The sequence below is a fragment of the Oryctolagus cuniculus genome, chromosome 4 (assembly GCF_964237555.1).
Source record: "Oryctolagus cuniculus chromosome 4, mOryCun1.1, whole genome shotgun sequence".
Taxonomy (NCBI): Eukaryota; Metazoa; Chordata; class Mammalia; order Lagomorpha; family Leporidae; genus Oryctolagus; species Oryctolagus cuniculus.
The window spans coordinates 166,169,910-166,186,142 of NC_091435.1; the positions used below are offsets into that span (position 1 = coordinate 166,169,910).

The window sequence follows — 16,233 nt, forward strand, 5'->3', positions numbered from 1 at the left end:
AAATGCATCATTATTCTTTGGAGGCAACCTCATATTTCATTCTTTTTTCTTCTGATCGTGATGTAGTATCCGCTGTCACGTAAAACTCAGGAATGCAATGTTTATTTCCAGAAGGGGAGTACTTATCGGGGTAGTCTCAGACGGTTTTCCTCTGAACTTTCATTTTAACTAGTGAAAGTGAGTATTATGAACATCACATAATTCAGTGAAATATTTCAGATTTGATAGCTCATCCTTTATTTCTAATTTTGTGTGTGCAGTCTTTGGCCCCCTGTTGGCTTGGAGCCATCATTACAGATGTTTTGTATAAATGGTTCGCTCTCTCTCCTTGCTGATCTTCCGAAGAATGGTTTTTCTCAAAGTGCAGCCGGAAGTCCCCTGATGTAGAGAAAGCTCAGGGTGCCTCCTGCTCTCTCCGAAATTTCTTGTGTTTGGAGTGGAGGTCAGCCCTGGAGGGCAGCATCTTGATGCTGTAATATCCTTACGTGTCTGGGGGTGGAGAAGAATGGAGAAGCCCACACTGGAGGAGAGAAGGGACTCATGCCATAAGGAGGTTGCTTATATGGCTGAGCTGAACCAAGTCCTCTTGGTATTTGTGTTTGTTCTTTATAGCCCAGAAGTATCAACAGATATTTTTATCAGTAGATCCCCGCTGCCGTCTCATAAGGTACATTAGCATCTTTAAAGCACACTTTCAACTTGCTTTGACAAATATTTTTGAACATAAGCTCTGTGTTAGATATAGTCTCAGGAACTGGGGATAAAGAAAGAAACAGCATATGAGAGCCAAGAGTGTCCTTGTTTTCTTACTTTTGGCTACAATAGGCAAAGGCCAAAGCCCCCTTTTAGCAAAAGGCGGCACCTTTCCCACATGCTCTACACCCTTCCCCTTCCCTTTCTCATTAATGTTATTTTACAAATTAACCCCATGCCCTTTGCAAGCTTTCATCTCTTGTTTTCTGGTTAATTTTTCTATCAATATTAGAAAAAGAACTATTGGAGGTCAATAGGTGTTTGTTGAATAGCCTAAATACTCAGTAGTTCTCTATCCTGGCTATTCACTGGAATCAGATGGGAAATGGACATGCATATTGGGTTTATTTGTGTATACACACACAGACATATAGCCATCGTATTTCCCAACTTAAAGCAAGCAAGCAAAAACAATTCAGTGGACCTCAGATCCCACACTAAACACATCTCTCAATGTTCTTTCTCTGCTACCACTACTGCAGAGAACCGTAAATCCTCTCTCTAACTTCCTCGTCTTCCCTTGTTCTTCAAATACTCAAGCAGGCTTCAATACCTAGCGTTGGCCTGAAGCAAGTCAGGTTAGTAACATTTATGTTCCTAAACACCCTGGGCATTTTCATTGTCATCGCTTAAACCGTTACAGAAAGATGAAGTTTCGCTGTCCTGCTCTCCTTCATGCTCTGTGGCGTGTCTTCAGTGAGGAGAAAGGCTTTTGATATGCCAGGAAGGAGCGGGAGAAAGGTCTCAAATCTGTCTCTTCCATCAGCGGTTTGAAGGAGCTTTATGGATTAGGTAGAGAAGAGCTGGAATGCAGAAATGTTGGGAAGGCGAGTTCTGATTGGACAGGGTTGGAATCAATCAGCCAGCACAGAGTTAAGTGTTTAGCAATGTTCCTGACAAAGCAGGACCTGGAAGGGGCAGTCCAGTATCAGCAGGCTCCATAGCACTGTCACAGCCAGTCTCTCCTTTACTGGAACACTTTCTGTCCTTGGCTCAACATCCTGCTACCCTTTTCTTTGCCTTCTTCCTCTCTGATTCTGACTTCAGCTTTGTTTGAGATCTCATTTTCTTATTTGACACTGAAATGCTGAACGTGTTCAAGTTACAAATCCGGACGCTGTTTTTTCATACTTACTCTAGATGTATTATTTATTTCCAGCTCTGTAAATAACATCTTTATGCTGTTGCCCTCCAAGTTTGTATTTCTTATTCCATCCCCTTTACTCAGCACCAGCCCAATATATCCAACTGGAACTTGACGTTTCTACTCCATGTCTCACAGGCATTTCTGACTCAATGTGTCTCAAACCAATGCTTTAATTTTTCCTCTTTCCTGTTGGATCCTCCTCCAATCTCCTCACTTCAGTAAATCACATCTCTCATCCAGGGGCTTATGGCAAAAAATAAACACATACAATCCAGTAGTAGTCCCTGTGGCCTGGATCTTGCTTAGTCCCAACCCAATCAATCTGTCACCAAGTCCTGTTAATTCCACCTCCAAAATATAACTCAAAGCATCCTTCTCACATCTCCATTCCATTGTCTGCTGCGCTTCCTGTGGATTCCCACAATGGCCCATGAGTCATCTCCCTCCTGCTGCCCACCTCCCCCACAGAGGTTCAAACCCCAACTAGGGAGAACTTTTTAAAAGTTGTAGAGGATTTCATGCTGCAGCTTGCCTAAAACTTCCAATAATGAACACTCAGATTCCATATTATATATTCCAATTTTCTCTGGAAAACACATGCAATTAATTCATTTATATCACAGGGGGAGAGAGAGAGAGAGAGAGAGAAAGAGAGAGAGAGAGAGAGAGAGATCCTCCATCTCCTTACTCCCCCAATAGCCACAATGGTCAGGGCTGGGCCAGTCCAAAGCCAACAGCCTGGAACTCCATCCTAGTCTCCCTTATGAATGTCAGGGGTCCAAATAGTTAGGTCATCTTCCACTGCTTTCCCAGGCAGTATAGCAAGGAGGTGGGTAAGAATCAGAGCAGCAGAGACTTGAACCAGAACTCTGATTTGAGATGCCAGCATAATCTGACAACTTAACCCTCTGTGCTACACCATCAGCCTTGTTACAATTTTTTTTTTGTATTATTATTTTCTTTTTGTGTGATTACTTTCTTTAAGTCTATCCCTCAACTCAAATTTTTGTTATATAAAGATGGGAGCTAAAACTAATTATTTTCACCACTATTAACATGTGCTTGGCATCATCATCCAGGACGGATTGACTGAGTGAAGAGAGGTTTATCAATGTAGGAGGTAGGTGGTGCTGTCTGTTCAAATCTCATTTGGAGAGTTCAACTGAGAACTCAACCACTGCATTGGTTGGTCAACTACATTGACCAACAGACTACCCCAACAAGCTGGATTGAATCCTTTCATGGGATTGATTTATTCCCTGTCCCAACTTCAAAATCCAAAGAATTTTTATTTTTTTTCAAGATTTGTTTATTTACTTGAAAGACAGTTATAGAGGTGGTGGGGAGAGAGCAAGCTTCCATCCATTGTTTCACTCTCCAAATGGCCACAATGGCCTGGATTCAACCAGGATGAAGTCAGGAGCTTCATCAGGTCTCCTATGTGGATGGCAGGGGCCCCTGCACTCAGGCCATCTTCTGCTGCTTTCCCAGTTGCAAGGAGCTAGACTGGGATTGCAGCAGCCAGGACTCTGAAAACAGAGTTCACATTGGATGCTGGCACTCAGGTGGTAGCTTAATCCATTACACCGCACTACTGACCACCTTCCTCCAGGGAGTTTTCCTGGGTGGCCTTCAGAGGCTAGTAGATATAGTTTACAGAGTGGGGTTATAAAGTAGTGCATTATAAGGTCTTTCAGAAAGAGCATTTGCAGACTTGGTATCAGATTCTGGATCTGCCATTTCTGTGAGTTGTAATATTAAAACAGTTGTGTTACCTCAGCGGAGTCTCAGTTTTTTCATATGTGTAATGGGCGTGAGAGCAGCCGCCCATGAGGCTGTTATGCTTCACCAGATGTCAATGCATCAACTCTTCAGATCAGCATCTGGCACATGGGAGATAATCCCTACATTTCAGTTTTATATTTTTCTCCCTCTTTTTTCATTTCTTGACTTTTTCTAGTTTTTCTTTCTGCCTTTTTTCTCCTGTCGTACTTAGTGGGTGGTGATACTCCTATTACTAACATGGTTTGAATTTTGTAGGAGGAAAAGAATTCGCAGTACTTACAGAACATACTTCCTGTAGGATTGGAAACACAAACTTCACAGCTTCCCTGCCCAGCTTTTTGAGAGCATGTTATGGTACACTGCTGTGTAACAAGTTCATTTTAGAGTAACATGCTGGGAGGGAGAGAAAGAAGATGGGATTTGCAGAGAGAAAATTAAAAAGTTAATTAAAAGAAACAACTTGGTAATTGAATTCTCATGCACTTTCCTTTGGTTATTTGGTGGGAGGGTGGCACAGTGCACGGTTCCAAGGTTTGCTTCAGTGACTGTCCCCAAAATGCCTCAAGGAGACAAATGTGGGCCTGTGGAGCAAAGCCTTGCCAGACTAATAAAATAAGGTGCAGGATACTTGTGGTGGGCTTCTTAAGCAAGCCCATCAAAGCTACCCTCATACTCACTCTTGAGCATCCCTTGACATTGCTGTTAGGAAAAACGCTAGACTAATAGTGAGATTAAGAGCATGCAAAATTTGCTTTTCTTTGGCCTTGTCTTACTGGCTACTTCTGTTAGACCGTCGGAGTGAGGATGCTAACACGTCGAGAGGCACACCCCAAAGACTCAGAGTCCAGAGCAGCTGATGCAAAAGCAAGAGGATTTATTCGGCGTCTGCGCAGACGGGCCTCCTGAACTCGGGAGTCCAGAGAGCACCCCCAGCACAAAGCCACATGGTTTATATACCCGCAGCGACCAATCAAAAGCACTATAGAGTCCATGCACACAGCAGTCCAATCCGCGAGCTGATCATGTGAAGGGCATGCGTCTTCTATCCAATCAGCTATGGGATCACATGGGAGGCCGTGCACACAGCAGTCCAATCCGTGAGCTGATCATGTGAAAGGCATGTGTCTTCTATCCAATCAGCTACAGGATCATATGGGAGGAATGCACCTCGTCGCCATTTTGTTGTTTACTTCTTTAGTAGTTCCTTTCCCTGCCAGCGCCATCTTGTTCACCCTGAGGGGGACGATGTCTCGCTCCCTTTGTTCCCCTGGTGGGAGAGCGGCGTCCCGCTTCCCACACCGTTATTTGAGTATTAGGAGGCATACAAACTGGGTTAGGTCTTAGCATAGCCAGGCACAAGTGTCGCAGCTAGCTAAGCATAAGGTCCCTTATTTTTATAGCTGCACCTAATTTTAGCTTTGGGGGGAAAAGTTTAGGGCTATAATTTTTAAACTTTAATTTTATTTGGGGCAAAGGTAACTTCTTGTTTTTAATGGTATTGGCTTAGGTCACTCCATCTTGGTTTGATTTTTAAGGTTCTTCACTTCCTTGTACCCACCTATATACGAGTGTACTTTTTAAAGTTTGCAGAAACTGGAGTTAAAATATGTGTTTATTCTGTAGTTCATGGGTAAGAAGAGCCTTCAAAGATTTCATGGAAATGCATATTATTAAAAAAATTGTGGATGAATTTCATTACTTCTTGCACCAGTATAAACTTATCTTTAATTATAGCTTCAACAAGCTTTTTGAAGTCCCCTCATACACAGCCACACAAGCCCACAATCAGAACAATTGGCAACTCTATGTCCCTTTTCAGACTGCACTGCAGTAGCAAGTCAGTGACTTGGACATTTGTATCTAGTTTCGGAAAGACGCTTAAATATTTATCTGTGTAATCATTCTTCATCACAGATCAATTAAGAGTCAAAGATTATTCCAGATGTTCACGTTGAGAGATACAAGATCCTATAATGAAGGAATCTGAGTAATCAAATGAAGCTAGACTTTAAGTGTTTTTTTTGTTTGTTTGTTTTTGTTTTTTTGTTTTTGTTTTTTTTTTGACAGGCAGAGTGGACAGTGAGAGAAAGAGAGACAGAGAGAAAGGTCTTCCTTTGCCGTTGGTTCACCCTCCAATGGCCACCATGGCCGGTGCACCGTGCTGATCCGAAGCCAGGAGCCAGGTGCTTCTCCTGGTCTCCCATGGGGTGCAGGGCCCAAGCACTTGGGCCATCCTCCACTGCACTCCCGGGCCACAGCAGAGAGCTGGCCTGGAAGAGGGGCAACTGGGACAGAATCCGGCGCCCTGACCGGGACTAGAACCCGGTATACCGGCACCGCAAGGCGGAGGATTAGCCTAGTGAGCCGCGGCGCCGGCCATGAAGCTAGACTTTAAACTCTTGCTCTTTCACAATCTTTATTTACCCAGTTAATGTATGTTGAGGAGATGCCTACTGTGCACCAGGCATTGTTGTAATTATTATGTGCTTATTATGAGTCTTAATAATTTTATAACACATTAATAACACATTTTATAACATGGTACTGCTTTATGTCTAGAGGTACTGTAGTGTCTTTCCCAGAGCACTAAGAAGGACTAAACTGAGAGCTTTCATGTTCAACCAGGATCATGTATCAGATGAAAGGAATGCGAGTGTGACCGTGAACCTGCCGTCGCCAGTAGCATAGAGGCGCAGCTATTTGTGAGTTCTAATCAGAGGTTTTGTGTTTTCCCAGGTTATGGTTTTGTAGATTTTGACAGTCCTGCAGCCGCACAGAAGGCAGTAGCGTCTCTCAAGGCAAATGGTGTGCAGGCACAGATGGCCAAGGTAAGACTGATGTTTACATTGTGCGGTCAAATATTTCTTCTTTGCTGTGAATTAACTCAGAAGCTGGGTTTCCAACTATCTGGCTTCTATTTACTTTTTAGAGAAAATAAACATCACAATAGTTTTGGCTTGGAAGGGTCTAGCTGATATATTTCACTGTTTCTTTGTGTATATTTATTGATGTGCTCTTTTATGATGGTAATCTCGTGAGTGATTTAAGGACACTTCAAGTGCTGTTTTGCCTGAGAAAGGAGGTATGTGTGTGTGTGTGTGTGTGTGTGCATCTAGGACTTTCACCAGTAAATGGGGTTTTAGACTAGCACAGTACCTGCAAGGTAACTGATAAACTCTGTGCTCAGAAATGTTGCTCATTGTCTTATTGAGCAGAGTTGACTGCTGAATGATGGTGCTCCCTGTTCTCTGCAAGGAAGTGGGTTTGTGGAAGTGTACCTTATCTGTATTTCTGGAATCTCACTTTGATCCTTATGCCTAGAGTGTTGCTAGATAATGCTTTCCTAGATAGTAATAGTTTTCAATGTGCTTTTATTGTTGTGCAGAGTAACTAATCTGGAACCTTGAATCTGAAGTAATAATACATTTTGATGGCTAGGACAATACATAAAATCACCTATAATAGCTTTGTATGCTGATTGTGATAGTAGTTGCAAAAATCTACACGTGATAAAATAATATAGAACTGTACATGCATATTGTACCAATGATAATTTCTTGGTTTTTATATGATTATATAATGTTTTGCAATGCAAGCTTTGGGGAAACTGGGTGAAGTGTATGTGTGATCTCGCTGATATTTTGCAACTTTCTGAAAATCTGCATTAATTTCTAAATAAAAAAGTAAAAGACTAATTTATAACTTATGGATGCTTGGTAGATATTTGCTTTAAAATAATAATCATTTTGGACTTATTCACATGCAACTTAAGTTTTAAAATATTTTCTGTGATTAATACTACCAAACTTGCTCATCTTCACATTCTTAAAATTTTAGGCTGAATAGGCAACAGACCTCTAAATATTCATCTTAATATGTTCATTTGTACAGTACCTTCAACTATTACCTTAAGAGCTGAGTGACAGGGGCAGTGTTTGGCACAGTGATTAAAAATCCCACTGGGAGTCCCACATCCCACATCGGAATGCCAAGGTTTATGTGCAGGTTCCACTCCTGTTTCCACCTTCCTGCTAATGCAACCATGAGAGACAGCAGGTGATGGCTCAAGTAGTAAGATTCCTGCCCACCCACACAAGAGACCTGGATTGAATTCCTGGCTCCCAGCAGTTGCAGGTGTTTGGATAGTGAACCAACAGGTCACTCTCAACCTGTTTCTGTCTCTTTCTCTTCCTGTCTCTCTACTTTACAAACAAGCAAATAAAATAGCTGAATGATACAATAATGAAATAATCAAATTTTTGGTTGTATGGTTTCTGTCATGATTGTTAACATTCTCTGATGCCATTTTCCAATTTTAACCTCAGATAACTAGAGACGGGCTATCTGGTTCCCTTCCTCTGTGGTTGTCTTCTAGCAAGCTTATAGAGTTCCTGTCTGTTAACCTCTTGGGAGTGACTTTCCATGGAGAGTACTTGGGTGGACCCATTGTCCTTTATGACACATTAGCTGTGATCCGATGCGGTGCAAATTAGAATTTGAATTCTTTCAGCTGTGTAATGTGTTCTTCATCAGGATCATGCCTGGGAGCTTTGGGTTTATTCACAAACCAAGACTGATAAAAATTAATATCTTTAATTAATAAAGAAATTGAATACATGTCGTGGTGTAAAGGTTACTTGTCAAAGAGTTAAATGACAGTTTCAGTCACAACATGACTATAACCAGGAAATAAATGATAAAATATAGCTGCCAGGTCTATGCAAAATACAGAGCTTCAATTGAAACTGAAAACAATACTTGTGGAAAAGAAAATTATTATGGAAATGTTTAAAAAAAATGTTCCTGGAATATTGTGATCTATTCTATTGGAAAATCCTGAATTTTAGAAGTTTCTGAAATATAGCAATTTAAAATAACGAATACAATACACATAATCACCTTTGTTTCAAATGTTTTTAGCTTGTATGTACATGCCAATGTGTGCATTTGTATGTGTGTGTACTTAGTTGGATAAAAACAGGGAAAGAAAGTTGACAATTTTATAAATCCTGAGAAGCCATGATGTATATTTCCCACAGTTTCTAGGCATTATGTTGCACAAGGAATCTTTTTTTTTTTTTTTTTTTTTTTTTGTGACAGGCAGAGTGGACAGTGAGAGAGAGAGACAGAGAGAAAGGTCTTCCTTTGCCGTTGGTTCACCCTCCAATGGCCGCCGCGGCCGGCGCACTGCGGCCGGCGCACCGCGCTGATCCGTTGGCAGGAGCCAGGAGCCAGGTGCTTTTCCTGGTCTCCCATGGGGTGCAGGGCCCAAGCACCTGGGCCATCCTCCACTGCACTCCCGGGCCACAGCAGAGAGCTGGCCTGGAAGAGGGGCAACCGGGACAGAATCCGGCGCCCCAACCGGGACTAGAACCCGGTGTGCCGGCGCCGCTAGGCGGAGGATTAGCCTAGTGAGCCGCGGCGCCGGCCAGGAATCTCTTTATCTCTCTGTCTCTCCCACCTCCCTCTGTGTCTTACACATGAATCTGCGCACACATACACACAACTTAATCACCGAAATCTCAGCTGTCAGGAGGCTATCCAAGGTGAAAGTAGTCAGCATTTGGACCAAGGTACACAATGCTCAAGGTACACAATAAGGAGATTCCAGCTGGAAAGTTTAAAGTTACTTTTATTCCCAGAGTTGCTCAGAGTTTACCTTTTCAATTGTGTTTCCTTGGAAGTAAATTCTCGGTCTCTTTCTCACAAAGCTTGAATCTGGAGCTCCAGCCTGGAGCTTTAGATTCACATCTGCCTACTGGAAAACTTTCAGCAATAAATGACTCTGTAATTTAACTACCCAGAAGCAAATAAATAGCCTCCCTTTGACAATGAAATGGAACAAGCTCGACCACCTGTATTAGCAGATTTCTCACTGAGCTATTGGATTTCATGGCATTTTTCCCTTTGTCCTGGTAATAACTATTATTTATTATCATATAAACCTGCAGTCTGCAGGGTGTGTGAAACCCACACTATATTTTTTGCCATTTAAGTATCTTCTGAATCTCCCCCTGCATCTTTGTTCTTATCAGTCTCCTACTATGCAGGCTGTGGTGTCACATTTTAAAGACTCCAGGATTGTAAAAGTAAGAATGCTACAAATAATCTACATTCCCAACAGCAATGTGGAGATAACATGAAAACCTCCATGTAAATTGCTTTATTTAAATAATTAATTTCAGTGTATACTTGGGAAAAATCTAGCTGATTTGTCAACTAAATGGAGTTTTATAGCAAATTATTCAGAAAGAAATAATTGATTAGTGGTAAACAGCCATTAATACATTCTAATGTTTCCTGTGTACTTTCTTTTCAGCCAAAAAGGATTTTTTGAGATCAAAGTATGTGTTTATTTTAGGAGAGCAGACTTAATATGTTTTATTAGTACATTGTGCTTAAGAGCATAGGTTTGGGGGAAAGTAGACTTGGCTTTTAATCCTAGCTCTGATATCACTGGGCTATGTACATATCTCTGAATCTCTCTAATAATAATAATAATGCAATGCTTAGGCTAATGCTTAGGAGTGCTATGAGGATGAAACAAAAATACACAAAGAATTTAGCAGAATACTTAATTATATACAGAAATTAGTAAATGTTAATTGCTTAACACTTTATGTTTTGGGTTGAGTTCTGATTTGCTATAAAACTTTCTATAACCCTAATGTATGCCTTAAGTATTATGTAATTGCTAAGTAGTTTCTTCAAAATTATAATAAATAGCACCAGTCATAAAGACTCTTCTTGCCTACTTAGTGCCAGGCATGGTATTAGGCAAGAGAAGAAAAATGAAAATAAATAAATAAATAAATAAATAAAACTCTTTGTTACTGTGAACTTGTAGCATTTACTCTAGGTTCCAGAATACTATAGCTCTAGACTCAGAATTTTGGCTGTCATGTTCCTTCCATCCTCAAGTACATAGAAGAAAGTTATTGGCCAATGAATATAATGAATGTCTCTATAAGCATAAAAACAAAAGAGTGAAGAAGAAACTCTCACTAACATTAACGACCTTACAGGTTGTCTATTTTACTTGTGCACCAGGAAGGCCACAGATAGGCAGTCATGAGGTAGGCTCTGCAGTGCCATTGAAAGTCAAGGCTACTCTGCCATCCTTTGGTTCTGTCTTTGATCCTATAATTAAGCTCATGGTTTCCAACATCCCAGCTCTTGTTTCCACAGGTAATCTAGGAAAGGTGAAAAGGTAAAGTGGCTGAAGTGGCATTATAGCTGATTTTGTCCTTTTAAAAGCTTTTCCAGAATACCATCTCAACACTTGTGTTTACATATCAAAGGCAAAACTGGCTGTGGTTTCCCCATAGCTGCAAGAGCATCTGGGTGATGACCGTGTTAGCTTCTCTGCCTCTGTCACAGAGGAAGTGAAGGGCAGTTCAGCCCTTTGGGCTTCCAACATTCAGGATACCGTTATTCCCACACGGGATGTTTCAGGTGGCTTGCAGTAATCCCATTCCCGAGGGAGCCCATCTCAGAGTGCTATCCCGTTATCACATCTGGTGATGCCATCATTTCTAATAGGCCTGTGACTGCTTTCCATGTTTCAGCAACTCACCACTTTAAGATATAAGCTCTCTCTTCTCCTGCATGTAAATTTCGAGACTGTGGAATGGCACTGTGTATTGGACGGTCACCAGGTATTAGTGGGCAAGCCTTAAGTTATGTCTGTATTTACAAACCTCTTTCTTTGCTGCTTTCTTTCAATTCCAAATATGAGTAAACACAAAGCATCTCTTTCTGGAGAGAAGACCTCACCCCTCCTGGGGCCTTTAGGTAAGGATTCATGTGGTCCTAGACCTCACCCCTCCTGGGGCCTTTAGGTAAGGATTCATGTGGTCCTCTACCAGGGCTGCCGTTGGAGTTCTCAGAGGTGATTCAGAATGCGGAATGTGGAATGCGTAAATAAATCAAAGTTAAGGGATCACAAAAGAGACCAACTGTTCCAGAGAATGCCAAGCACTGTGACAGGGATCATATAAAAGCATCATGTCTGTCACGGCACAGCCCTGAATTGGGACCAGAGCAAGGGACCTGTAAGTCAGGGGCCTTGACAGAGGCTATCTTAGCAGAAAGGCACAGTGGATTTTTCACTTGGGATATAAGGAAATGAAGAGTGACAATCAGTGAATATAAGAAAACAAATGTTAAATGTGTGTGCATGCTTATACAATACCTCACCCCAGTGGAGCCCTATAATTCATAATGCAGTAGGAGAATGTTTGTTAATTAAAGCAGGGCCTGTTTCATAGACTATTCTGGATTTTTAGAATTTTTTTGTTTATATGAGGTTAGACAATTTCTTGTATTTCATATATACAGATTTAGGAGCATAATGATACTTCCCATCCTACCTTCCCGCCCACACTCCCACACTCTCCTCCTTCCTTTCTTACTCTTTTAGTTTTTACAATGACATGCTTTCAGTTTATTTTATAATCATAAGCTTAACTCTCCACTATTAAATAACTCAACAAATAGTAAGAAGAAAAAAACACTGCTCCTCAACAGTAGAGGCCAGGGCTATAAACAATCATCAAAACTCAAAATGTCAGTTTCGCTTAAATACATTACAATTTTTTTGTACTCTATTTAAAAAGGGTAACCATAACCTTATGACGTTACACATCTACTGAAACTACCCTTCTAAATGCATAGGTCAGGGTAAGTTAGACAAAATCCTGGAGTCAAAGAAAAATGAATATCCTTTGATTTTACCATTTCTAGGAATAGCAAAATAAACAAGCTACTTGATGTTCAGAAATTACTATAATGGATGGAGCTATAGGTAAACTAGACAAACAGAGATTTTCACATGGAATGGAGAGATCACTCAGGGAAAACTTGAGTAGGCAATATGACTATATCACTTCATAAGACTACCTGGAGAACTCAATCAATACATTATATAATGATTAGGAAATGCTGTCTGTGGATTTTAATGTCCCAAGATTAATGTCGGGTCTTTTTATTAGTAGTATTTAAACATGTTCATCAAATCAGAAAAGCCAATATATTGCCATTGCCCTGCCTCCCTTTTTTTTTTCCTCAAAAGGTCAAGGGCTATAACACAGAAGTGAAAAGCAATCTCTCTTTTTCCTAGTTTCGCAACATATTTACATCAAACACCTACCGTACACAAAGATTATTCTATATATGGAAGATAGTACTGAACAACAACAACAACTTAAAAAAGGTTCACAAAGATAACATTTACTGGGGGAAGGTAAAAATTAAACATGAAACAGAAATACAGTATATCAGGTAGTGAGCGTTTCAAGTCAATTAAAACTGGTTAGCAGTACAAAATGGATAGTATATGTGGTTAAAGTTAAAAGCTTCACAGGGAAATATTTTATGTGGACTGGCCAGAAAAATCTCCCTGATGATGGGACATTTGAACAGATTCCTTAAAAAAAAAAAAAGAGGAGGATCTACTACACAGATTTATTTTATGAGATAGCTACGAACATTTTCTATAGTACCTTAAAGTAGAGCAGGCTTTTTAAGAGCTAACATGTTGGGGTTTTCCTGTCATCTCTACCCTACATCTTCATAATAGTAGAAGCATTGTATGCACCACCATTACATCTCTTTACATTTATAGGTTGTCTCTGTTTCCAAACCATCATATTGGTATATTTCTCAGGTTGTTCTCAGAAGAACTCAAGTTGAAATGAGTCAGTGAATTTTTTTGCCGACATATTAGATCTTCAAGTCATGCTGTTCTGTTATACCAGTGCATATACAGATATGACAAGATGCCCTACACCACTGCTGTGAAATGCACTTTAAATAACTGTGTTCCAAAGAATAGCAGTCCAATGTTGCTCTTAACATAGTTCATTACTCTTGGCTGACTGAGGCCATGTAATGAAAACCTTGTTCTATCTCATTTCCTGAAATGAATGTTTGTGTCTTGGGCTCCTGGGGGATTCATCCCCAATAGGAAAACTCTCACAAACAAGGATTTAAAATTGTTTTCCTCGTGGTTGAAATTTCTGACATTTTCAGTAAGAGAAATACTGAGTGGTTGGTCTTTTACACATCTATGAAATATTTGTGAGTGTTTTGTCAGCTTTGTCAATTTGGCTCCAATTTTTTTTCTGATCCTAATACTGAATGCATGGATTCAAAACCCAATATTGAAATATTCAGGGTTGATCTTAAATATTTTTATTAGTGTCTTCCAAATGATTTACATAATCTGCCTGTGAGTACTATTCTGTTTTTTTTGTTTGTTTGTTTGTTTTTTTGTTTTTTTTGAGGACTCTGCTGTATGTTCAGAAGTGAAATGGAAGGTATGTAAGCTTGCAGAATTTCCTGCTATACTAGGACTGGACAAAAATAAAAATCAACAAAAAATTGCTGTAGTGTCCTAAATTGGGTTCTCTACCAGTCGACCAGGAACTTTTTTGCTGCAAGATGTGTAGGGAATATAACTTCTCTTCAAATTGTGAGAAACAGAAATACTTTCATCCAGCGTCTTTGAAGGGAACGTGTCCACGGGCTGATCTCAATCAATAACTCATTTCTTGATGCTCTGTTGAGAAACCTAATAATGAGCATTCGTGGCTGCAATGATGTGTTCTCAAGCCTGAAAAGAAAAGATTCTTTCATCACCATTGCTAGATATTGAGGGGACCTAATTAAAGGCATTGCTTGCCACCATGTAGATTGTGATCTCATTGAAAAAGACCAAGAAATCCATCAAAATAAGAAAACTGCTGATTGAATGACTGGTTACATTGAATTAGGAAAAGGTGGCTTAAGTTTGTGGAGAAAGTGAGTCTGTTCATCCCAAATGCCAAAATTTGATTCACCTGTCCTGTCACAGGGAGTGCTGGAGAACCGTGGGCCTCCCCACCAAAAGGTCAGGTCTTGTATGTTTATGAATTATAAGGAAATAGTGAATATGCTTGCTGTTGACAAATAGATCCCATGGACAAGGGAGGGAGCAAGGAGGCACAGTTGCTAAGTTAATGTTCTCATGTTCACCAGTAAGCTGAGTTATTCTCCTAAAATGACCAGCAAGATTATACAATAAGCCATTTGAAAATACAGAGAGGAGATGGAAAGATCCTTGGGTCCAACTCCTAATCAAGTATAATTGCAATTGCTTTCTGCATTTTGGTCTTATCCTGTACCTGCAAAAAAAAAAAGGTTGGATGAGCTGAAATTTTAGAATTGCATGTTATGTACATTATATTGATATTACCTGCCCAAACTGGGGAGTCCACCGACTGTTTTGGTGTTACTGCAGGTCACTCTGGCTTTCTTTAAGTGCCTACACCATAGGTATGCTATAGAAGGCTAAGGGGCAAACAGAGGATAGAGGCAGGGCACAAAGGAAATTACATTTCTGAGCATCTACTATATGCTAATGAATAGCTTAAGTAGATGTATTGTTATTATTTAATTCTTGCCAGGATCCTATAAGGTAAACCTCAGTTTTGTGGATGAAGTAGCAGGGGTTGTTCAAATTCACTGCGGTTGTTTATTGTGAAGTCTGTATTTGAACCCAAACCTGTCTGGTTTCAAAACTTTCTTCTTCTCAAAAAAAAGCATAAGGCTGTTAATACTGTTCCTTAATGTTTTTAGTGGTGTTTGGCTATTGGATTTCTAAAGTGAAACAGCACAGCTGACAAAATTGTTAGTACAGTAGGTTCTGGAATGTGTTGGAGTCTGGTTTACATGGTAGGAAGCCGAGGAATCTTTACTGAATAAATGAGTGCATAACCTGTGTTGGTTGTGTTGCAGTAGATTTAAACTGTCGTAAATTGTTGTGATCCGAAGCTAACTTTTGCACTTTAGCTCACTATTATAACAAGTTATCCAGGAGGACATAATTCCTGAGGCTATATGCAGTGTTCAATTTAATCATTCCAACTATTGTCTTGAGAAAGGTAGGGGTTGAGACTAGATGGACATTTTTTTTTTTCATTTTTGTTTCTTCAGAAGACATAATACAAAAATTTGGGAGTGAAAGTTACTAACTCTTACGTTTTAGAAGCTTTCAAGAAATTGGGTTACACTTGCAAAACATGTACAGCCACAAAAAAAAAAAATGAGACATCTTCAAAAAGTTATTGAAAAACAGATACTATGAAATACTTAACGCATGGATTAAATATTTTGTAGCAAAATAAACTTATCTTTTAATTCTGTTTTCTGTGAATGTTTTGAAGTAGTCTCATACATGCTTGAAAAAAAAAGACGTTGTAGTGAGCATTTAGCATAATAGTTAAGATGCTGCTCGGGATGCCTACATACCGATCTGAGGAGTGAGTGCGATTCCAGCTTTGCTTCTGGTTCCAGCTTCCTGGTTATATGCACTCTGTGAGACAGTAGATGAGGGCCCAAGTATCTGAGCCCCTGTCACAAATATGGGAGACCCCAATTGAATTCCAGGCTCCTGGCTTCATCATGGCCCAGCTCGGGCTGTTGTAGACATTTAAGGAGCCTATGAGTAGATGGAAGATCCCTGTCTGTCTCTCATTTCTACCTTTCTAACTTTCAAATAAGTGAAA

General features: G+C 40.1%; 1 protein-coding gene and 1 pseudogene across 20 annotated transcripts in view; one reads left to right on the forward strand and one right to left on the reverse strand.

Annotated features, from left to right (window-relative positions):
* The window catches only part of RBMS3 (RNA binding motif single stranded interacting protein 3), a 1,614,135-nt gene that overhangs the window by 1,168,887 nt on the left and 429,015 nt on the right, over positions 1-16,233 (forward strand). For all 20 annotated transcript variants that reach the window (XM_070072887.1, XM_070072888.1, XM_051858897.2 and 17 more), the window contains one exon: positions 6,422-6,513. In XM_070072887.1, the coding sequence (XP_069928988.1) occupies positions 6,422-6,513 (92 nt within the window). The remainder of the gene's footprint in view (positions 1-6,421; positions 6,514-16,233) is intronic.
* LOC100356895 (calcium and integrin-binding protein 1-like) overlaps positions 14,800-16,233 on the reverse strand; it is a 110,336-nt pseudogene continuing 108,902 nt past the window's right edge.